Here is a 24,058-nt window from a genome sequence, read left to right as displayed (position 1 = left end):
ATAAGAATTATTGTATATATTTATTGACAATGGAAAATTAACAAAATGGTCATTTTTAATGGGCCTCCTATTTAAATAAATGGCTCAACACTTCCTTCACAGTTTTCACATAAGCCTCATCAGGTGGGTTTTTTCTTGCACTACCAGGCTTGAGGAACTTGCTGATGGTTGGAATGGCCTTTATTCTGCCCTGGAATTCCTGAAATGAAAGATCATTCATTTAAATTTTACCAAAGACACATGATTTTATATTATTTTGGAGCATGGAAAAGAAATCTGGTGTAATTTGTTTCATGGTGTGAATTTTCTCAGCACCTGAAGTTTGGGAAACGTTGAAAGTATTTCAGGGAATAGTTCTTGCAACATCAGTGTGACCTCAAGGAGAAGAACATCAGCACGGCTTAACTGGTTTCCCACAAGGAACTGACCGTGTGCAAGAGCCTACCAAAAAAGTGACATTGTGAACATAATTGCATTATTGCAAAATATTAAACCAGGTGTAAAATAGCACTACAGTACCTTTTCAAACACTGGAAGCAAGCGGTCTTTTGCCTTGCTCTCTATGTTTGCCAGCTGTTTCTGCTTGTTGTCAGGTGGTAAGAACGGCAAAACTGTCATCAAATCCATTAAGTCACCGATTCCTTCAACATACATGTCAATCCTACAAGACAACCCACATGTGTTCAATGAAATACTATATGCTCAGGTGTGGCTACAAGAAAAGAAGCTTACTGGAAACACTAGAATCTGTTGAACAAGTGTCTCATGAATCATTTATGTTTACATTGCTCGCTCTTTAAGGTCCTTTCCGTTGAGGTTGTATTTTCCAGCAATGTAGTTCAAGATAGCCTTTGTCTGCACAAGCTCCATGCCATCTATCTCAACCAAAGGCACCTGGTTAAACATCAGGGCTCCATCTAGATAAAAGAACCAAATAAATTAATGTATGATTCTTTGGCACCCAAGGACTCAAATGTATATTGTATAAGTTTGATTGCAACATATATGTGTAAGGGCTGTTAGACATGTAGACCTAAGAATTGTCCACAACATTTCATAATACAACCCACGGTGAATGGCTCATTTTTTTTCTAGAGAGCATGTAAGAAGTTACGCAGACGTACCATTGTTCAACTTTTCAAACTGCTCCCTTTTGGTTAAAAACACTTCCTCAAACTGTAAACAAAACACATGTATTTTCATGTTCAATAAGTCAAGAGGTAAGAATATCCAGAATCATTAGTTTACATACACGCACGTCTGCGGCGTGTAATATAATCGCATAAATGTGCATAACTTTTCTAGACGTTCACGCAACAAACCTCAACTCCAGCTGCAGCCAAAAGCCACCGGATTGACTCCATTTTCCCTCTTCCATTGAAGTAATGCAACACGATCTTTCCAGACATTTTCACAGAAACCACCACTTCTCACCTTGGAGTAACTAAACAGATATCATGTAAGTGTGCAACAGGATCGCCGGTGTCTGTCGTTATATTTCCGCACAAGGCGGGACCTACTGGGAGAAAGGGCACGCGCACGCGCCCCAGCAAAAATCACGTTTCTGCGTTAATCCGATAAAGGATTCCGTGCACTCACTGAAAGAAAACAACAATTATATGTCATAGTTAGCAAGCAGTTTATTTTATCAATTTTAGGCATTTAAAGCGTTTGGTAAATATAAACGTTTAAGGGTAATAGCATGAGAAATGCCTAAGTCATAATGATTAAGGGTAAATGAGTGCACCTGACAAGCACATTTCTTATAAAGGTACTGGGCTGCGTTTCACGATAATGTGCTACGAAGACTCTAAAGGTACAGCTTAACTCATGTTATGCCTTTTCTAGGCGTGTTCCCCGAACTATACCTTGTGAGGTTACATTCCTACGTCCACGTAACCAAGTGCTGCCCATGGCGGAGGTGCTGAATTAATGGATATCGATTGTTCGATAATCAATTATTCACTCTATACAGGGACTGCTTCACTGTGTTATGTGAGGTAAAGGCGTTCTTTACAAAATAAGAACTTTGCAAATAGTTGAAGTTGCATCTATTAGGACTAATACGATAAAAATAAACCAAACTGCAAACTAAATGCAACCATGGATATTGCTTAAATGTGAAATGAGTGTGCGAACCCGCAATCTCATGCCCAAATGTATCAACCCGATAACAAGCAGTATGGTCATTTATATCAAACGTTCTCAAACTTGGGTCGGAGGGTCACGGAAAGCCACCTGCTGTTGCGGTGCATTTTTAAATTTATTCCAGCAACTAACAATTACTTGTATATTTCACACATTCATTTTGCGTGGACACTGCATGCTGCATGCGATTTATTAAAACATTAAAATATAATCGAAAGTATTAATCACCAGGGGCGATTCTAGGTTTTCAATATTAGGGGGGCTCAGCCTCCAATGAGGATGTATATATAGAGAGAGAGCCACACTCTAATCACCACATATTGTATACGTTACTAAAATAAATAATTAAGAAAGAATATGCAGAAAAGCATAAATACAAGTTATTATTCAAATGAACATCACATTAATCGATCAACGTGCAACATTTATATTTCAAAGTGAGAACAACAGTCACAGTCCATGAAATAAATGTCACAATCAACTGCTGAATCATTATTTAGTGAGAATAACTTAACATGTTTCCCTGCCATTCATTCTGTTTAGCACTAGCGCTGTCACTCTCTCTGCATGACTGCGTCTTACTCTATTACCTCCACAATATGTTTTCAATTAATGATAAAAATACTGAAGCGTCTGAAAAACGACATAGAGCTTCTGTACACTTTTATTTCCTCAGAACTCAGAACAATGAATAACACTGCCGCACCGGGCTGATCTACAGTAACTCTTATCTGCTCGTCCTCTTTCCAGAGCTGTCAAAACTACAGTCAACTCTCTATAACTATAGCACATCATCATTAATGACACTTTCTGTGCGCTACAATATCATCTTAATCGTGGAAGTATGCCGTCATTGGTGTTTAGTGATTTCATTTTTCTCGAGGTAACGTTAACAAATAGTTAACGAGGGGTGAACGCACATAAAACTTTTAAACAGTGAATGGGAAAGGGTCTTGTATCGCTTCCACATCATATTAAAATGCATTTATAACAAAAAAAAGGGCAAAAATGCAGATGTCATGTTAATGAACACACCTTGTAAAGTTACTCTGCTAATGACGTTAACTCCAATGTGCTGACGTGTGTGAACTGAAGAATGCGCTAAATAACGCAGCCTTACGACGTTTTCATAATAAGAGTTTTAAAGGGGGCAATAAAGCGATCTCGAATTCTTGTGCAGATTACATTACACACAATATTTTAGGGGGGGCTGAGCTAGAACTTTTGGGGGGCTTTAGCTCCCATAAAAAGGGCCTAGCAACGCCACTGGTTGTTTCCCTATTTGTTATTTAAACGGTGCATAAAATAGCCTACCTTCGATTATGCCTGTTTTGGGGAACCCCTATTATCATACTAAATATTGCTAGAGTGTCATTATTTACTCAATAAAAGCGCAGAAAGCGGATAATCAACAGCTTTCTATAATTTTAATTGCATCAAAAATTGTAGCCAGGAATTCACGGATTAAATGCACTAAAATGCTGCGCGGATGGCGCCGTCTTTGATTAAGCCAAAACATTTGATGTATCGCAGTTTGACTAAACTTTATACCACAATCTTTCTCTTTAAATATACTCCAAATCCCTTGGGTTGTAGATATACAATCATTCAAAAGCTAACAATCAACACATACTTGTATGAAAACACGTCAATATACTGGAATGTTTTTACTTTCGAATTTTATTTGTATAGTCTGCGATGTAAAAAAGCGTTTTTCTATATTATTTTAAGTTGGCCTATGGTTAATAAAAACCTAAGATTCTGCAACTTCTGTCGCAAAAATTTTTTTTAAAGGGACAGTTCACTCAAAAATGGAAAACTTATACCTTTATTAAATTTCAAACCCAAATGCATTATGATCGTTTATACCACGGGGCTGTGGAATGCTTGATTCTGATTGGCTGACGAAGGTTCTACAAGCGTGCATTATTTTTCAGTCAAACGCACACCTATGAAGTAGTTCCAGATCTGTCGTCCGAATAAATAGTTAGATATCACTGCGCCAAGTTTAATCGATATAACGCATTTAAACTGTAGCTGTCCACCGCAAACAACATTAAAGACGATTTAAATTCACAGAAATATCTTTTAAATATTTATGGAAAGTAAGAAAATTTCGGCAATTTGACGAAAGCTGTAGGTCTACTTGGCAGTGCAGTAGATGAAAAAAAGACAGAGAACATCAAAGGCAGCCGCAGCCTAGTAAACGTCATAAAACGGTCAGTGAAGAACATCTAGAGGAGATTGAAGTTGAAAAACACGAAAAAACACCAAACAGACTACAGCTTTGGGCAGTAAATGTGTTTAACGATGGCTTAAAACTAAAAACACGTCTGCTGAAGAGGTATAATTTTAATGTAATGTATAAAGAGAGGGGGAAATGCTTTAAACAACCACCTGCGAGCTTTCGATGCAACTTCGAGAACTTTAGGTGGCACTAAATGAATAAATAAACATCTATTGAATACTTGTTCAGTTTTTTTACATCATGTTTATAACTATAAAATACCAACAAAGTAATTTTGAAATTTTGAAAAGCCTTCTTGTTCGAAGGGTTTTGTCATTACTGTCACATGTGCATGCGCGCTCTCTCTCAAAGTCTTTAAAATAACGTCTTGGAAATTCCGGCAGCTTCGGATGAGAAAAACGTCCCCCACTCACAGTAGCATTAGAAGAGCGGCAAACATAACAAATCTCTTGAAATAAAACACCTGAAAAAATACTTGTGACGTGGTAACTGTGGCATAAACGGAATAATTGACTCCGGTCCTTTCAATTATTGAAAGTTAATGCATACCCGAGGTGAAACGGCCACTCCGACCACCTCGGGGTGTGCTTTATCTTTCGTTAATTAAACGGCCCGTCGTCAATTATTCATTACTTATGAAAGACAGGTTATTTCAATCTGGAAGTATTTGGCTAAAAATATCAATCATGTGTTTACTTTCATTACTGATAAACATGAAAAGACAGAGATGGTTTTAGCAATTTTTTTATACTTTGCATTCCAAACGTTATAAAATGCACATAGCCTACTGTATGTGGATTAAGAAAGTCAATTTTTGATTTATCACAAATTCAGTCTTTGGACCTCGGTATTTCCAAAATTCTATGTTCAACAACTTACATCAACAAGAAATGAACAACAACTTGCATTAAACACAAATAAAAAGATAAATTAATGAATATCTCAAAACTGTGTTATAGGTAGTTAATAGTTATCTAGTACATATGCTGAGCTGCTTATATCACTGTCATGAGTTGAATATAGCCGTCTGATGCTGCTGTTTGACTTGGTGATGGTTTATATATATACACAAAGTCAATCAATTGTGTTCTAATTTCATCGGGTTGGATGGTTTTGCGACTTGTGATCTTTTAGACGTTACATCGACTGACCACATTGGGACTATTTTGACAATATGAACCAACTAAACGGTGTTTGCATTTCACATTAATTTCTCCGTGTACATAATCTTGTAACTTGTTCATTCCAAATGTATGTCTTTGTTAGTTCTTTAGTTAACATTAATGTATTAACATTTGACCAAAAGGTTATAAATGTTTAAGTAACTCAATGTCACTTTATCAAATAAAAACCCCAAAAGGACAACCACGTATATGAGTTATTGTACATATTTATTGTAAATGGAAAATGAACAAGACTTATTTAAAAATGTATTAATGATTGACAGAATCCATGTTTAAATTTCAGTTTGGTCCATAATTTGTCATTTCTAATGGAACTCCTATTTAAATAAATGGCTCAACACTTCCTTCACAGTTTTCACATAAGCCTCATCAGGTGGGTTTTTTCTTGCACTACCAGGCTTGAGGAACTTGCTGATGGTTGGAATGGCCTTTATTCTGCCCTGGAATTCCTGAAATGAAAGATCATTCATTTAAATTTTACCAAAGACACATGATTTTATATTATTTTGGAGCATGGAAAAGAAATCTGGTGTAATTTGTTTCATGGTGTGAATTTTCTCAGCACCTGAAGTTTGGGAAACGTTGAAAGTATTTCAGGGAATAGTTCTTGCAACATCAGTGTGACCTCAAGGAGAAGAACATCAGCACGGCTTAACTGGTTTCCCACAAGGAACTGACCGTGTGCAAGAGCCTACCAAAAAAGTGAAATTGTGAACATAATTGCATTATTGCAAAATATTAAACCAGGTGTAAAATAGCACTACAGTACCTTTTCAAACAATTGAAGCAAGCGGTCTTTTGCCTTGCTCTCTATGTTTGCCAGCTGTTTCTGCTTGTTGTCAGGTGGTAAGAACGGCAAAACTGTCATCAAATCCATTAAGTCACCGATTCCTTCAACATACATGTCAATCCTACAAGACAACCCACATGTGTTCAATGAAATACTATATGCTCAGGTGTGGCTACAAGAAAAGAAGCTTACTGGAAACACTAGAATCTGTTGAACAAGTATCTCATGAATCATTTATGTTTACATTGCTCGCTCTTTAAGGTCCTTTCCGTTGAGGTTGTATTTTCCAGCAATGTAGTTCAAGATAGCCGTTGTCTGCACAAGCTGCATTCCATCTATCTCAACCAAAGGCACCTGGTTAAACATCAGGGCTCCATCTACATAAAAGATCCAAATAAATTAATGTATGATTCTTTGGCACCCAATGACTCAAATGTATATTGTATAAGTTTGATTGCAACATATGTAAGGGCTGTTAGACATGTAGACCTAACAATTGTCCACAACATTTCATAATACAACCCACGGTGAATGGCTCATTTTTTTTCTAGAGAGCATGTAAGAAGTTACGCAGACGTACCATTGTTCAACTTTTCAAACTGCTCCCTTTTGGTTAAAAACACTTCCTCAAACTGTAAACAAAACACATGTATTTTCATGTTCAATAAGTCAAGAGGTAAGAATATCCAGAATCATTAGTTTACATACACGCACGTCTGCGGCGTGTAATATAATCGCATAAATGTGCATAACTTTTCTAGACGTTCACGCAACAAACCTCAACTCCAGCTGCAGCCAAAAGCCACCGGATTGACTCCATTCTCCCTCTTCCATTGAAGTAATGCAACACGATCTTTCCAGACATTTTCACAGAGAAAAGAAACCACCACTTCTCAACTTTGAGTAACTAAACAGATATCATGTAAGTGTGCAACAGGATCGCCGGTGTCTGTCTTTATATCTCAGCAGAAGGCGGGACCTACTGGGAGAAAGGGCACGAGCACGCGCCCCAGCAAAAATCACGTTTCTGTGTTAATCTGAGCCATATAAAAAAAAAAACGTGCACTCACTGAAAGAAAACAAGAATAATATGTAATTGTTAGTGAGCCATTTTTTTAACAAGTTTAGGCACGTAGATCGTTTATTGTCAATATAAACGTGTAAGGGTAATAGCATGAGAAATGTCTAAGTCATGATGATAAAGGGGAAATGTGTGCACATGACATGCAAATTTCTAATAAAGGTACCGTCAATTCATTATGAAAAGGCATTATGTATGCATACCTGACAGCCCATAGACCTAAGTACAATTGATAAAAAAGATGCGTATTCATTTTCCTTACAGAAAGTATATTTTCACATGTATTAACCGACATAATTTGAAAATATAGAAAATACCGTGTGACAAAATAGTTAAACATTCTCGTTTTCTTAGCCTATTGCATAAAAATATATATCTGTTTCGATAAAGCATTTGGGTAAAAACGTGTTTTAATGAAACAAAACACAATGAGTAAAGTAAAAGCCTTTTCATGACAGTCTGGTTTTATTGAGGGCAATTCCAACGTTATGGATGTGCCAAAAACGGAACATTTTTGAGAGAGGACAGAGTTTTAAGTATATTCGTTTAACGAAACCGTACGTAGGACGACTGGCAAGCTTATGTTCATTTAATGATGATTATTAATCTTAGGCATAACCAGCACAATGTGAGACATTTTTGTTGTGAAATCTTGTTAGTTATACGTATTGATTTTACATGTTATGTCATTTAAATGTGTCACGTCTCTTCATTTTGACATTATTTTCATAATATTGATTGTTACATTTGACATCATAATAATTGACTGTAAACATACCACCTGCTGGATTTTGTCATGTACAGTAAGTTACTGCGTCTATATGAAGATGACAAAATATGTATGACAAAAGATTAATAAATTAATTTGTCAAGTAACGTTACTAGGCTTCGGCCTTAGTGGTCTCTAAGATCTTTTAAATATGAAATTTTAATTAATATGATAAGAGAGTTGAAGATGTTCATCTTAATGTTCATTATTTCGTTCACCTCTCTCTCTTTCTCTCCACGCTTTTCTGTCTCGTCGGAGACTTGAAATGTGGTGAATATAGTGAATGAAAAGGCTATACCATGATTTATTATATATTTTACTTGATGTGTTGATATATTATGCTAGTTAGTCACAATAATAACTCAACATTAAACTGTTAGCATAAGGTTTAATTGTAAGAAATAAAGTCGTATTTGGTTGTAGGCAAATAAACCTATTGGGTGGAAGTACTGTCTTGTGCACTTTTTTCGGTCCTCAAAAACTAGGGTCCTTGTTACTGCGGTTCTTCGAGCTCTGATTCCATAGGCGGCGCTGTCCCAAAAAACAGGGTCCTAGAAGTGCATTTGTTCTTTACAGCTTTCCTGTAGCTCAGTGGTAAGAGCATTGCGCTAACAACGCAAGGTGGAAGGTTCGATCCCAGGGGGTTCCACATACTTAGAAAACAAAATGTATAGGAATAATGGAATGTAAGTTGCTTTGGATAAATGCATCTGCGTAAATGTATTTTCTTAAATCATAATTAGACTTAACACCTCAAAATTGCAACAAATCATGGCTGACACAATAACTTGCATCTATTACAAACACCCAAGTCTCATTCAAGCTCAAGTGCTCATAAGTCAACCAAACTCCTTCAAAAAGGTCTCTTCAATATAAAGGATAAATAAAATAATGTTAAGTAAAATTAAAAAGTCAAAGCCTTTTTGCACTGGACATGCTGGATTGATCCTAATAGCTAGCTGCAGTCATGTCCTCATTTCAGATAGAAATGGCCAGCGAAGACGAACTTCCTGTCGTGATACTGCGCTCGTATTCACATAAAGAAGCCATGTTGAAGTAAGTTTTAGAAAGTTAGGGCAAAATCCAGAACTCCTAAATCCTAAAACCAACCAACAACAATCCTAAAATTGTAGCACAGGCAGTCTGCCTTGAAACATAAACATTTTAGGAAGATTTCATGACAATGAGCTTAACCAAAAAGACTAGTTAAAGTACCTAAACAGATCTTGAGAGATATATACCGAAAATGTATTCTGTTAATCAAAGGCATGAGCCAATCTCCACTCCAGAGGACATACCACCAATTCATCCACCAGAACACATGGGCCTGTATTCATGAACAATCTTAGCGCAAGGAATTGCTCCTACAGACAAAATTCTTAGAAATATGGGCGTTTCCCCTGAGAATTACAGAAAAGATCCTAGTAAAGAAAATGCAATTCATAAAGGATCTTATCCCTTAAAAGAGCTCTTTAGGTCCAACATTTTAGGAGTAGCGAGGAGGACTTTCAAGAGACTGAAGAGTTTCTTTGGCAGCAGAGAAAAAGGACAAAATCACTACATTAACATGTCTAGCAACAGGCGAAATGGAGCTATGCAGAAGAGATGATTTGGTTCTGTCACAACCTTAGTGATCTTAGTATAGTGATCACACAAACACTTACAGCACTTACAGGAACTTATTGTGTCACTGTTCATTTTCTATCAAATACGTAAATAAAAAAAAAAAAGAATATATATAAATACAGTGGTGTGAAAAAGGATTTGCCCCCTTCCTGATCTTCCAGATCATCAAACAATTTTTTATATTACACAAAGAAAACCAGAGTTAATACAAAATGCAGTTTTTAAATGATGGTTTTATGTATTAAGGGAAAAACAATCCAAACATTTCTGACCCTATGTGAAAAAGTAATTGCCATCTAAACCTAATAGTTATTCCACTGCCACCATTGGCGGAAACAACTGCAAAAATGCGTTTGCGATAGCTCGCAATGAGTCTTTCACATTGCTGGGAAGGAATTTTGGTCAACTCTTCTTTGCCGAAGTGTTTTAATTCAGCCACATTGGAGGGTCTTCGAGCATGAACAGCCTTTTTAAGGTCATGCCACAGCATTTCAATTGGATTTAAGTTTGAACTTTGACTTGGCCATTACTAGATTTTTTTAACTAGTTATTTTTACATTCTCTTTTAGGACTTTCTGGTAGAGCACATAATTCATGGTTCCATCAATTATGGCCAGTCGTCCAAGTCCTGAAGCTGCAAAGCAGCCCCAGAGCATCACACTACCTCCACCATGTTTGACTGTTGGTATGATGTTCTTTTTATGAATACTGTGTTAGTTTTACACCAGATGTAACGGGACGCACACCTTCCAAAAAGTTCAACCTTTGTCTCATCAGTCCACAGAATAATTGCCCAAAGTTTGGGGATCATCAAGATATTTTTTAGCAAATGTTCTTTTTGGTCAGCAGTGGTTTTCACCTTGGAACTCTCCCATAAATGTTATTTTGCACAGTATCTTTCTTATTGTAGAATCATGAACACTGACCTTAACTGAAGCATGAGAGGCCTGCAGTTCTTTAGATGTTTAGATGACCTCCTAGATGAGTCGTCGTTGTGCTCTTGGAGTGATTTTGGTAGGGCGGCCAGTCCTGGGACGGTTTACCACTGTTCCATGCTTTCTCCATTTGTGGATAATGGCTCTCACTGTGGTTCACTGGAATCCCAAAGCCTTAGAAATTACTTTGTAACCCTTTCTAGACTGATACATTTCAATTACTTTGTTTCTCATCTGTTCTTGAATTTCTTTAGATCGCGGCATAATGTGTTGCTATTTGAGATCTTTGAGACTACTTCAGTTTGTCAGACAGCTTCTACTTAGGTGAATTCTTGATTCAACAGGTCTGGCAGTCTTTAGGCTTAAATGAATGGCTAGTGAAATTTAACTCAGTTACCAATTGGGGCAATAACTTTTTCACATATGGGTCAGAAATGTTTGGATAGTTTTTTCCCTTAATAAATAAAACTATCATTTAAAAAAGGAGGCATATACTTTTTTCACACCAGTGTATATATAGTGCGTGTGTGTGCCGAACTAATGAACCTATACTTAAAAGCCCTCTTTTTTCCTTCTTGGTCAAACAACTAATCACATTCTTTAAAAGACTGTGTCATACATAGCAACGGGGTCAGCCTCCTTTACATAAATGTCTTTTCCTTGCTCAGAGTTTCTCTCAGATTGGTCCTGAATCGTTTTTAAGCTAAGACTCCTACATAGAAGTTTTTAAGCTAAATTAAGAGCTTTCTTAGAAGATTCTTAGAAGCTTTAAGAATACGGGCACAGGTATCATGCTATGTCATGCATTCTGATTTCTTCACACTGTTGAACGTGCTGGCTTCTCTTGCTTAACATGGTCAACTTGTTAAAAAACTAGTTGGACGCACTCCAACTTTTTTTGGAAAGTTTTTTACTAATTCTGGATCCCGGTGTCGTCGTATATTAGAAAATTCTAATTCACAAATTCATGGTTTTTTTCTCGGAGGGATGGTGTTTGCAGTAAAACAACAGAAGCCAAACATTTACAATTTTCTCTATATAGTAACCATACTTCAATTAAACTATTTTAAGTTAAGCCACAGTAACTAAACATTTACCATAGTTGTATTATAGTAGCTACACTGTAAAAAAAATCCTGTAAAATTTACAGTAAACTACTGGCAGCAGGGTTGCCAGCCAGTTACTGTAAATTGTACAGCCACAGTACTGTAATTTAATTTACAGCCATTTACTGTAATTGCAGAATACAGGAAAAACTGTAATTTTGAATAGCAACAGTATAAAGCTGTATTTTTTACAGCAAATTGCTTGATTTTAATTTACTTTATTTAGAAGAAATACATAAATCACTGTATATCCAGTATGTTTTGCATACTGGATATACAGTGTTTATTTTTTTTAATTGATACAAAAATACATTACAGACAAATTGTGTACGTTGTTGTACATGAAATAATTTTATTCAGTAACAACTTCATAGTATCCAACATGGCTCTTTAAACATTCATGTTTAAACAACACGTTAAGCAACATTACCATCATGAAACAACATTGCAAAACAAGGCCCAAGTGAGTCTGTAAAACGGTCACCATCTTGATCCATCAGAGCACAACAAGTAGCTGGAACTATGGAAACGAAACAAGAGAATAATGTTAGATATTCAATTTATAGTCAGAGAAAAACAGAGGACAATATATACAGTCAGAGAATAATAAAATGATGTAATTCAATGATGAGATCTGTGTGTGTGTGTGCGTGTGTGCTTCTTACTTTTCATCGATTACACTGAATATTCATCATTGTATTTAGAAGAGCGGCGACATGTGGGTTCACTGCAACCTGTTTCTTCTGTATCCTGGCATTTTAGATGACGCTTCTTCTTGTTCCACTCTCTGGATTGATATCTACAAAGAGTCAGGAAAAACTAAATGTTATATATTATATGTACAAAATATATTATATTAAAACACATGAATTAAATCATCAGCTTGCTAGTGTTAAATAGGGGAGACTTCTAAATAATTTGCCCAAAAAAAATGCATCTCTCGTTGAGAAATATTGTTTTAAAGGTCTTAACAGGTATATAACATTAACATATCTATAAAAAGCAGGTAAGGAAGTTGTTCAATTAATACCTTTCATTGGACTCCAAGTACATGCTGCCCCATCCTGGTACTCAATATTGAATATAGTTTATGTTTGTAGTTAAACTAATACAAACGGTAATAAATCCAGCAAACACATGGCTTCTACACTTTACTATAACAAGAACCTTAATATTTACTGGTAAATTGCTGCTAGAACTGGTAAGGGGAATATACAAAAAAACACTGCTCATAAATACATATGGGCCTAGTGGCTAATGAGCATAATTAGGCCAAATGATCATACAGGATTACATCTAAACTAAACACATACAGTCCAGCCCGAAATTATTCATACCCCTGTCAAATTCTGACTTAAAGTTACTCCCAAAAGATAATGAGAAGATGTACAAGAGGCATCATTGTGGAAAAATATTTCTCAGCTTTTATTTACATTTGAACAAAAAGTGGCATGTCCAAAATTATTCATACCCTTTGAAAACTGTCGCAGTCAATGGGATAGTCCAAAGTTCTATACCATTCCAAATAGTCAAAGCTGTTCTAAAGTCTCCTAATTACCCTGATTAATCAACTCAACAGGTAAAAAACAGAAGCTCTCTGCTGTTGGTTTGTGGACAGTCATGGCTAAGACAAAGGAGCTCACTGAGGACCTGCGGCTGTGCATTGTGGCTGCTCACAAATCAGGAAAGGGCTATAAGACCATATCAAAATGTTTTGAAGTTCCAGTGGCTACAGTGCAAAGTATTATTAAAAAATACAAGACGTTCCGCACTGTGAAAAATCTTGGAGTACGTGGTCAGATGCCAAAAGTGACACCTGTGCTGGCCAGGAGGATAGTGAGAGAGGTAAAAAATAATCCAAGGATCACCACCAAGGCCATCCTGATGAATCTGGGCTCTGCTGGTGGCAACATCTCAAGGCAGACAGTCCAACGGACACTGCACACCGCTGGGTTCTATGGACTCAGACCAAGGAGGACACCACTTCTCCAGATAAGGCACACAAAAGCCCGCTTGGCCTATGCAAATGCTCATCTGGACAAAGAAGACTTCTGGTCTTCTGTTTTATGGTCCAATGAAACAAAGATTGAATTGTTTGGCAACAATGATGTAGCCTTCATTTGGCATAAAAAAGGAGAAGCCTACAACCCTATAACACAACCCCCCCTGTAAAACATGGTGGTGGGAACCTAATGTTTGGGGGTGTTTTTGAGCCGGTGGACCAGGGAACCTAATCAAAGTAAACGGCTCCATGAAAAAGGAGCAATACATCCGAATTCTCAACAACAACATGGCCTTGGACATTTCAGCACGACAACAACCCAAAACATACGGCAAAAGTGGTAAAGAAATGGTTAGTAGACAAAGACAGTGGCCCAGTCAGAGTCCTGACTTAAATCCTATAGACAATCTATGGAGGGAGCTAAAGATCAGGGGGATGGCAAGGAGACCCTCCATCCTGAAAGAGTTGGAGCTCATCGCTAAAGATGAATGGGCAAAAAATACCAGTGGAGACATGAAAAGCTGGTCAGCAATTATAGGAAGCGTCTGATTGCTGTAATAGTCAATAAAGGCTTTTCTATTGATTATTGAGAATGAATCATTTTGGACATGCCACTTTTTGTTTAAATGTAAATAAAAGCTGAGAATTTTTTTTTCCACAATGATGCCTCTTGTACATCGTCTTATTATCTTTTGGGAGAAGCCTGTGTTTTTTCCAGTCCAAAAAAACTTGCTGGTTGAATAAAAGTAACTTTAAGTCACAATTTGCCAGGGGTATGAATAATTTCGGGCTGGACTGTACATGCTTAACATGTAAAGCTCTTAATACCACTGATACTGTGAGCTACTCAGTGTATTAAGTAGGTTGCTTCAGAGGCATGAGTTATACGACAATAAAACAATGCACCACTTACATAAATGTAATTTACTTTTAATTCTCAAGTAATTTTAAAAGCACGTCCTTTTTTCCTTTACTCAAGTAAGAATTGTACATGTAGTAGAGTTATATTTGAACAGTAGTATCTGTACATCCACTCAAGTAAGAAAGTTGTGTACTTCGGCCGCTTCTGGATTTACATCCCTTTGCTTACGGTTGATTAGTCCAGTTTAAAATAAAACCTGCTCCAAAACAAGGTAGCTGTGTTTAAACCAGCGGTTTACAGTGTGTCAGAGTCAAACAACATAAACTGCAGGACAGAATGACAAGTGCTGGGACAAACACAGGAAGGAATGATAAAATGCGTACATTTCCAAAAGTTAAATTCTTATATTCAAGTAAACATGAGTTGCATGAGTTAACCTGGTAAGATCAAGCAGAAGGTCTAAAGAAAACAGTAAATCTCTAACAGTATGGAAATGGAAAAAGCATGGAGCTCACTAAAAGTATGACATTAATTTTATTAAAAAGAGAGAAGTTAATATGACATTTATTTTATTGCATTTCACAGAATTCAACAATGCATGACTTTTCAACTACTCAACAGTTTATCAGTCATTTTGTGTGCTGTAATATGTGGCTCTCTGATATTTCAGGTTTTGGGTTGTGGCGCCGGACAAAGGAACGACGTCAGCCTTAAGTACCTACCTTTGTCCTAGCAAAATATCATATAGACAGATGTACATTTTCTGGAAGACAACCCAGTTTTATTTCCTCTAAAAATAAATGGATTTTTATTGATTATCTTTGACACAAAAGGCACTAAAAACTTGGTGCTACTGAAAGGACACCCCCATAAAAAGTATTATATCTTACTGTAAATTCCCCTAGTGTTTGTTTATATCTGTGAATAACAACCTACCTTTGTCCTACAGCCATTAAGAATATATAACAATTCATAATACTCGCACTAACTGTCTGAACCACAAAACAATAACAAATGGAAGTCTGTGGAATTTCCAGTTTTAAGCCGGTTTGAGCGTTTTCAAAGCCAATAAATCAAAGAATGCAAACAAAAGTCATGATGATGAAAGCTCATTATTTTGAGTGCACATCCAGGATGACTAATGAAGATATTTTCCACGTCATGAGGTAAAGCCATGAATAATAAATGTACTTGACATGTTTTACACATGCTGACTAATGAACAAATTATATAAGTATAACAATTGCTTGTTTTTAACACCACTGTATAACAACTATCAGTAAACTAAGTTATAGCCAGCCACAGATATGCATATGCAACGTTAGCACTTTTGGTTAGACGCTAATATTGCTGCTGCTAGGTATTGACCGTCTTCCAAATCTTCCTTTTCCTTCCCGACTAATAAGAGAACTCGCACAGCCCATTCACACATCTAAAAATGCACCAGTTTCACTATTTGTCAAATAGTATTGCCTAATAACCTTTAAGTTAATTTCGCGTTCAAATTGCTCGACCTTTCGCTCCGTCGAAGCGATGTAAACACGGCTTAGTTCAATGCACGTTTTACCCCCTGCCACGATATATTGAACTCTAAACACACTGTATATCGAATTCATCCAAATGCACGACGACACACTGTTACAGGAACAGGAAAAACACGTTGCACGACCAAAGCAATAGCTGCATTTCAGCTGTTTATCTAAGCTGAAGTACAAACAAAAGCGTATCCAACACAATGACCACCTCAATGCATTGACGCTATGCCGCGTCAGCCAGCGTGGGTTTCGAGGGGCGTTTCAGTTCACGATCAAAACCAATGGTAGCACTGTGCATTTGCATGGTGGCAAAGCATTCTGGGAAATAGCCAGTGTTCTGTTTTAAAAGGCTATATTTAACGAATTTCTATATATAATATAGATGCAATCTAGGTTTAGATAACGTTGTAGATTTATATGCATTCGGATAAATGCATGAAACAATCAACGCGTCTTTGGCAATAAAGTCCCCTTACCGTCGAAGCGAAAGCATGCTCCTCACAGCCGTATATATTCTCTGTGACCCAGCTTCTATTCTCGGATGTGAGGGCGATCTGGCTGCGACATCTGTCACCCCATTGATCGCTAGTGTTGATTCGGCTGATCTGGCTGGCTAGGCGGGTGTCCCCTTCCTCCCTCACCGCTCCATGTGTGTCCCTCCCGAAGCTCTGCGCTCGGTGGAAGAGGACGAGTGCCCCCGGCGGACGAGCATCGTTGGTATAGAAGTAGCTGCTCTCCCCTGCTAGAACCTCCAAACAAGCTCAAGGCCCATTTGTAGGAGAAACGTAGGGAAGTCGAGCTCCAAGACTTCAGACACATCCAAATGAGGCGCTGCACGTGGCAGTCTGCCTTTCTTTTGAAAATCAAAAAAATCAAAGTTCAGTTTATTAGGCTAAATAACCTGAAAACTAAAACTTGTCGTGAACAAAAAGTTGGTTGATTTGAGCATTTTCACATTATAAACGACAGTAGCCGGATACTGTCTATAGTTATGTTTTATTAGTGATAATAAAAGAATAAAACTTAACAGATCAGTAGGTTATGAAACTTTATTATTCGAACTTTGTACACATTTGAATGCATTTAAAAAAAAATAATATAATTAAAATTGTAAAGTTTTATAACAGTATGAAGCAAATAAACGAACTTACTTTTTTAAAATCAGAATCAGAATCAGAATCAGAAAAAGCTTTATTGCCAAGTATGTTTACACATACAAGGAATTTGTTTTGGTGACAGGAGCATCCAGTACACAGAATAAGCAACAACACACAGACCATCAAACAATACAAAAAACAGTTACACAGATGATTTAAATAAGGGCCTATGGGTATAAGAATAAAGAAATACAATACAATAAACATAAGAGTAAAGTTATGTGTGTATGTAAATATGTACAAGTAAAAAATAGAATAGACTATTTCAGTAAAAGGTATGTGTTATATACAGCAAGATGAAATATAATTTACAGAAAAAGTTGTATAAAAAATAGATAGTGTATTATCTGAAGGATATTGAAGATTGCACTTTATTATTATTGCACAGAGTTAAATGCACATAAGAAGTCTTGCACGCAAGACATTTTTTTTTAAATAAAATTAACTGTTCAAGAGGTAGATGGCCTGAGGGAAGATACTGTGTAAATACTGTGTTTATAAAACTGATCCTTCACAAAGAGATGGCAGCATTGGCTTACTTTTATTACTTTATAAGTAATCCTGAGTAAACGTCCTAGTTATTTGTATATTCTTCTTTTCAATGACAATCAGTTGCTATTTTATCTGTTATTTTCGCTCTGCAAGAATTTTAGACCCTTTACTACTAATTTGGATTCGATTGGTGAATGACATCAAAGCATCGCGAGAGAAGACTGCTCCCTTCACTTTTGCGTCACTCTCGCGGTACTTAAAGTCATTCATCCCTTTGTATGCGCAGTTTTGTATGTGTCTAACACATCAAATGCAGAGCAATAGTTTAAACGTCCACTAGATGTCAGTACGCACAGTCAGATCTCTAAGTAACACTGCACGGGGAGAAAGAGCACAAGACTCCCAGCGCGCGGAAGAGACATAAACTTTTGTTGTTTAATCATCGGTGAGGTTTTTTGGTGATGGATTTCGGTAAGGAGAGGGTGGTCGCGCTGGTGGACATGGATTGCTTTTATGTACAAGTGGAGCAGAGGATCAATCCCGAGCTGAAGAACAAACCCTGCGTTGTAGCTCAGTACAAGACGTGGAAAGGAGGAGGGTGAGAAATGGCATGTTTACACTAAATCCTAGATCTAGTGTTAAACATACATACATAAAATAAAATGATTTCTCACACAGAATAAAAGTGTTGTGTTTTCAGTATTATTGCAGTGAGTTATGAAGCCAGGGCTCATGGGGTCACCAGGAACATGTGGGCAGATGATGCCAAGAAGTTGTGCCCTGATCTGCAGGTGGCACGGGTCAGAGAGTCACATGGGAAGGCGGATCTTACCCAGTACGTGCCCCTTTTTCTCTCATCGATACACTTAATGTTATTTACTCCTGCAGTCTATTTAAGTAGTTCAGTCATATTGGCCTACAATATAATGAATGTGTTTAACATATTGTAAATAATAAACTATCTTTTTATTCTGCATTTTTAATTGTTTTATATTCAGTGCTTTATGTTTTTTTCCTACCACATACTGGTGTCATTTAACATTCCTGTCCTAAAAATAATAGTTATAGGTTATGTAACTGGTTTGTATCAGTTATAGGGAGGCCAGCGTGGAGGTGATCGAGGTGATGTCACGCTTTGCTGTCATTGAGAGAGCGAGTATTGACGAGGCATACATGGACCTCACTGCAAACGTGCAGCAGAGGCTTAAAGATATGACCGCCCAGGAGATTAAACCTGATCATCTGAAGAGCACCTACATTCAAGGCTTTCCACAAAACAATGAGAATACAGTGTTAGATAAAGGTGTGTTAAAACAGCAAATATCTTTATACTGTCGTGAAGTCATGAGTAGGATTACTGCTACAGTATACTGATGTGACGATGTTTTTAAATCTCGTAGATAATGTGTGTGTTTGAACAGAAGAACAGCGTGCAAGAGGACTGAAGCAGTGGCTGGACTCTCTGTCTCAGGTGAACGGCGCGGAGCTGCATTTGGCAGTGGGGGCTCTTTTAGTGGGGGAGATGAGGGCCGCTGTGGAGAAACACACTGGATTTCGCTGCTCTGCTGGAATCTCCCACAATAAGGTTTGAATAGTCGATGATGTTCTTAAAACAGTGAATACAGTTTCTTTTGCTGTGGTACTGGAGTTCAATTTATTTTCGGACTTCTTGACTACAAGTCCCATGTCTTATTAATGTAAACGTGAAAGGTTTTTTTCGATTTATTTTTCTAGGTGTTGGCAAAACTCGCATGTGGTTTGAATAAACCCAACCGCCAAACAGTTCTGCCACTCGGATCTGTACCCCAACTGTTCAGCTCACTTCCCATCTGTAAAATGTGAGTAACTTTTCTAAACTGTGACGTAATTCGACCTGCTTCCTAAAGTAACACGAATGCGTGATGTGTTCCTCAGTCGTAATCTTGGAGGAAAACTGGGAACGTCTGTTGCTGAAACTCTGGGGGTGGAAAACATGGGAGAGCTCACTCAGTTCCCCAAATCCCAACTGGAACTGCACTTTGGAGAAAAGACAGGGTGAACATCAACATTACAGTTTGTTCACTTTAAAATGGGTTTTTTAAAAGGAAATGCATACATGGACATTTTTAAAACTCAAAAAGATGTAGGGTTCTTTTTTGAATGCAGTCTATAATGCACTGGTAACGTGTGGAATCTCAAGTGTTCTTGCTCATTCTGCGATCACAAAAATGTATTTTTTTAGTTTTCCTGAATGTTTGTCTGTTCATCAGGCCATGGCTTTACGACTTGTGCAGAGGAATAGAGTTTGAGGCTGTAAAACCTCGACAGCTCCCAAAATCCATTGGCTGCAGTAAGAACTTTGCAGGAATAACGTGTTTGGCTACGAAAGAAAAGGTACATGGTGAATCTGGGATCGATATCAGTAATGTTTTTCATTTTGTACTCTTGTTAAGTTGATCTATTTCACTTCTTGTTTAGGTGCAGTATTGGCTTCATCAGTTGGCTCTTGAATTAGAGGAAAGACTGAACAAAGACAGAGAAATGGTGAGCTTTCTAATTCTTTAAAAAAAAACGATAGTTCAGACTCTAAATTTACATTTATGCATTTGCTAGACACTTCTATCCAAAGCGACATGCATTGCATTATACTTTACATATGTATCTGAGTATGTGCAATCCCTGGGATCTAACCCTGCTGAGAAATCCCTTTTACCTGCATGTATTTCTTCTATTATACCTACATTAAGATTTATTATTGGAAAAAGCTATGCAAAGTGTTTTGCCATTCCATAGTTTTGATAAGGTTACTTTTATTTTCATGTGAAGAAAAATATTATACCCTAAACTGTTGAATGGTATTGCATACTCTGTACTGAGATGCATTCTTGTTTTGTGTTTTCTCTGTAGAACGGAAGAGTGGCCAAACAGCTGACTGTAGGGGTCCGGCAGGCCGGAGATAAAAGACCCAACAGTTTTTCTCGCTGCTGTGCTCTTGCAAGATACGATGCAGCAAAAATCACTCTGGACAGCTTTGCTCTCATCAAGAGTCTTAATACTGCGGGAAATCACCAGGAAGCGTGGTGAGTCCTGCTTGCCAATAACACTTTATATCTATATTTATTTAAAATGACTTAATTGAAAATCTTTCAACATGAAAATGATGGCACAGAAAATCATTAACCTTTTCATGCACAGATGTCATTACAGTGGACCGCATTTCTGTTTGTAGCATGGGTTTTGATGTCCTTAAAAAATGGCAATGCCTATTTTTTCATGACATATTGCAGCGTTTATTATAAATAGTTTCTCAATGTGGGTCATTCTCTTTCTAAAATTTGTTCTGCTTCCGTATTCTTTAGTTAAAATCTGAAAATGCACTTTCTTCCTGTAATGAGTAAAATGACGTATGTTAGACGGCTTAAGCTCAGTTTATAGTCCAGTGTCGGACCTACGCAGTAGCCTACTCAGAGCCTGATGCGCACCTCTCCAAAAATGTAACAACGCGGATCGCAAGCGCTGAGATTTTTCTGTTTGAACCCCATTCCCTCAGGTCAAAAAACTCTGCGATAGAGTCATGTTTACTCAAACGCATTTCCGAATGAATTATCTAAGTATATTTCTGCTTCTGGATTAATCATCTCAAATCTGCAACAAAAGTGACTGTTTACTTGCTGCTATCACAGCTAAGGCTTCTCAAACGAGCTGCTTCTTCTTCGGCTCTTGTCTTGGTTTCACAAGCAACATGCGTTCGGACACTGACGCCTAGTGGTAATTATCTGTCAACGTGAACAACGACGTGTAAGTATAAATGATATCTGACACGGCGTAGAGGCGACACTCGAGTATAAATTTACCTTTAGGTGGAGCAATCAAATTGCAGAGAAAGACGAAAGACCATTTTATCATTAGAAATTCAATATCACTCGGAAAAATACGGAAGTAAAAACGATCGCAATTTCCGGTTCATGGAGACTTTAAGTGGAGGCCATCTCTACTTAAATAAAAAAGTCTTGTTTTTCACATCCCAAGGAAAAAAAAGCACAGAAGGAAAAATCCTGACTTAATTTGTCATCATTTATATACAACATAATGTATTGGAATAACTTTCTACACTACCCTAACTTTATTTGACTAAATCATGGTGAAATTCATGATTGGAACCAAACACTGATGTTCCTGCTGTAAGAATTGCATTATAAGACATTGTAAGCCTGAAATTTACATGTATGCCTTGGCTCTTTCATTTATTTATAAAATCAAAGTAATTTGATATTGCCTTTCACACAGGTCACCTGCATTGACTTGTCTTCATCTGTCGGCCAGTAAGTTCAGTGATGCACCATCATCCTCATCAGGAGCAATAACAAACTTCCTCTCAAGTGATCCACCTTCAACACAATCTCTTCGGGCCTCTACACAGACCTCCACCGTACCCAAAACACAACCCGCACCCAAGTCTCCCGGGGTCATCGAGTCTCTGTTCCACAAAGCGGCTAAAAAGAAAAAAAGCCAAGTAGAGGAAGCTTGTAAAGATGAGCCTACATTTTTGGCCCCCACCCCTGTGGAAAACATATCCACATCTACTCCTCACACAAACACAGGTGGTTTGAGTGCTGGTATCTCATCTTTCTTCCAAAAAAAGAGCCTGGAGAAAAGCCTTCAGCTCTCTGACGCCAGCACTTCAATCAAAGATGACACAAACTCGGGTCATGTTGAGACAGCTGAACAGAGCTCCTGCAGTGGTACTAGTGACTCTGGCCCATCAGATTACCCATCATGCACTGCAGACGCCGCTGAATCCAGTGAGGATTTTCACACGTGTGAGCGTTGTGGACAGAAGGTGTTGGTCTGGGATGTACCCGAGCACACAGACTACCATTTTGCTCTGGATTTGCAGAAATCACTCTCTTCCTCATCTTCCTCGACCTCCGGCGACAGCCACGTTGGAGCCAGAACACCTCAGACGTCCAGAGGGAAAAGCAGAACGAAGATTCAGAGTGGACCGGTTGCCAAAAGACCAAGAGCTCAAGGAGGAGCTTCCACGCTGGATTCCTTCTTCAGAAAGATGTAGTGTATTCAAACTGTGTGCCTGTTAATTAGTTTTTAATATGATCAGGGTTTGATTAAAAAATGTTCATTTTGCAGATCTCGAATGTTTTATGTGTCTAATCTAAATAAATATCAAGTTTTAAATTGTACAGAGTGTTCTGTTTAAAAGCCATTTGTTCTAGCCAACTAAATGTTTGATGTTTCAGGAAACCTAAAAAAATATTTCTACAACATCCCTTCACCAGAGGAGTTCGATGAAGAAACGTACATGATTGGTTGACGAAACTGGTTCAGGTCAAATTCTATAGTTAGCTTATTCTGTTTTCTCATTTAAATCTTAAAGGACACTGGGTTGAACTCCAGTAGGTGGCAGCAGTGTTGAGTTTTAAATCTAGTCGCTTGTTTATTAAGCATGTTCTAATTGTTTTGTGTTTGAGACATGGCAGAGTTTCTTTGCGGTCCAGCAGATATAAATTGTGTGTTGATCATAAACATGGAAGGAAACCGCATTTAATACACATACAAATTCTTTTAAATTGTAAAAGATATCAAATCCTTATGTGATCTGTTTTTGTGCTTTTTGATTTTGTGTCCAGTGATGTATTCAAAATTATTATTAAGACTTAATTTGTCAAACAGTTTTACAGTTGCTGCTACCTGATTGGCTGAAATTATAATTGGATCATTCTGAAATTGAAGAGTTAGAAATTTTCCTCTTATGTGACATTTTTTTAAAAACATTGAAAGCAAATGTATGCAAATTAAAAGGCAAATAATTGGATGTACACTTCAAAGTAAACGTCTGATCTGTTTGGTTATAAACAATTTCTTTCATTTTTAGTGTACATAAATATTTCATTTAATTAAATTAAAACTGCTCAGCAGTTTGGTCCATATAATGTTTGTCAATGTTGTTGCCTATAAAACTGTCTATAAGTATATTATTTATAATCCATAAATGAGTATTTTATAACTCTTTTAACTTTAAGTTGGGTATATTAGAAGCTTTGCATGTAACAAAAATATTTCTCACAGAAGTTTAATAAAAAAAAATATGACTTCCTTGATTGTATTGTTCACTTCATATCACTAGAG

The 24,058-nt window shown here is 37.3% G+C and overlaps 3 protein-coding genes and 1 long non-coding RNA gene across 4 annotated transcripts; 1 reads left to right on the top strand and 3 right to left on the bottom strand.

The window, feature by feature from the left end:
- Nucleotide 1: 1 nt before the first annotated feature.
- On the bottom strand, nucleotides 2-3,243 carry LOC130431378 (glutathione S-transferase 3-like). The gene is made up of 7 exons (XM_056760364.1): nucleotides 3,184-3,243; nucleotides 1,323-1,598; nucleotides 1,125-1,176; nucleotides 785-917; nucleotides 520-661; nucleotides 316-441; nucleotides 2-199 (listed from the first exon to the last, which is right to left on the bottom strand). Exons 2-7 carry the CDS (start codon nucleotides 1,407-1,409, stop codon nucleotides 68-70), a joined length of 672 nt encoding a protein of 223 aa, XP_056616342.1. The 5' UTR covers nucleotides 1,410-1,598; nucleotides 3,184-3,243; the 3' UTR covers nucleotides 2-67.
- A 2,527-nt stretch (nucleotides 3,244-5,770) lies between these two features.
- On the bottom strand, nucleotides 5,771-7,338 carry LOC130431715 (glutathione S-transferase 3-like). Its single transcript, XM_056760878.1, has 6 exons — nucleotides 7,149-7,338; nucleotides 6,951-7,002; nucleotides 6,615-6,747; nucleotides 6,350-6,491; nucleotides 6,146-6,271; nucleotides 5,771-6,029 (listed from the first exon to the last, which is right to left on the bottom strand). The coding sequence occupies exons 1-6, from the start codon at nucleotides 7,233-7,235 to the stop codon at nucleotides 5,898-5,900; spliced, it is 672 nt and encodes a 223-aa protein (XP_056616856.1). The 5' UTR covers nucleotides 7,236-7,338; the 3' UTR covers nucleotides 5,771-5,897.
- Nucleotides 7,339-12,243: 4,905 nt separating this feature from the next.
- Nucleotides 12,244-17,161, bottom strand: LOC130431192 (uncharacterized). The gene is made up of 3 exons (XR_008908159.1): nucleotides 16,763-17,161; nucleotides 12,553-12,686; nucleotides 12,244-12,407 (listed from the first exon to the last, which is right to left on the bottom strand). It is a non-coding gene; the product is annotated as an uncharacterized LOC130431192 (long non-coding RNA).
- Nucleotides 17,162-18,309: 1,148 nt separating this feature from the next.
- On the top strand, nucleotides 18,310-24,025 carry polh (polymerase (DNA directed), eta). The gene is made up of 11 exons (XM_056760000.1): nucleotides 18,310-18,533; nucleotides 18,636-18,770; nucleotides 19,027-19,238; nucleotides 19,357-19,520; nucleotides 19,670-19,773; nucleotides 19,850-19,969; nucleotides 20,185-20,308; nucleotides 20,393-20,458; nucleotides 20,822-20,994; nucleotides 22,202-22,981; nucleotides 23,170-24,025. Exons 1-11 carry the CDS (start codon nucleotides 18,397-18,399, stop codon nucleotides 23,219-23,221), a joined length of 2,067 nt encoding a protein of 688 aa, XP_056615978.1. The 5' UTR covers nucleotides 18,310-18,396; the 3' UTR covers nucleotides 23,222-24,025.
- Nucleotides 24,026-24,058: the final 33 nt, after the last annotated feature.

This window comes from Triplophysa dalaica, chromosome 11, assembly GCF_015846415.1.
Source record: "Triplophysa dalaica isolate WHDGS20190420 chromosome 11, ASM1584641v1, whole genome shotgun sequence".
Lineage (NCBI taxonomy): Eukaryota > Metazoa > Chordata > Actinopteri > Cypriniformes > Nemacheilidae > Triplophysa > Triplophysa dalaica.
This window is presented reverse-complemented; position numbering and strand designations above follow the sequence as displayed.

What these genes read in the sequence shown, in the direction of transcription:
- LOC130431715 (XM_056760878.1), bottom strand. Translation starts at nt 7,235, where the DNA reads ATGTCTGGAAAGATCGTGTTGCATTACTTCAATGGAAGAGGGAGAATG. An exon ending in GTTTGAAAAGTTGAACAATG is followed by an intron (nt 6,748 to 6,950) that starts GTACGTCTGCGT and finishes TCTTTTATGTAG; the next exon opens with ATGGAGCCCTGATGTTTAAC. An exon ending in CAACGTTTCCCAAACTTCAG is followed by an intron (nt 6,030 to 6,145) that starts GTGCTGAGAAAA and finishes CTTTCATTTCAG; the next exon opens with GAATTCCAGGGCAGAATAAA.
- polh (XM_056760000.1), top strand. Translation starts at nt 18,397, where the DNA reads ATGGATTTCGGTAAGGAGAGGGTGGTCGCGCTGGTGGACATGGATTGC. An exon ending in CTGGAATCTCCCACAATAAG is followed by an intron (nt 19,521 to 19,669) that starts GTTTGAATAGTC and finishes TTATTTTTCTAG; the next exon opens with GTGTTGGCAAAACTCGCATG. An exon ending in GATTCCTTCTTCAGAAAGAT is followed by an intron (nt 22,982 to 23,169) that starts GTAGTGTATTCA and finishes TTGATGTTTCAG; the next exon opens with GAAACCTAAAAAAATATTTC.
- LOC130431378 (XM_056760364.1), bottom strand. Translation starts at nt 1,409, where the DNA reads ATGTCTGGAAAGATCGTGTTGCATTACTTCAATGGAAGAGGGAAAATG. An exon ending in GACCTTAAAGAGCGAGCAAT is followed by an intron (nt 662 to 784) that starts GTAAACATAAAT and finishes GTTGTCTTGTAG; the next exon opens with GATTGACATGTATGTTGAAG. An exon ending in TGCTTCCAGTGTTTGAAAAG is followed by an intron (nt 442 to 519) that starts GTACTGTAGTGC and finishes CTTTTTTGGTAG; the next exon opens with GCTCTTGCACACGGTCAGTT.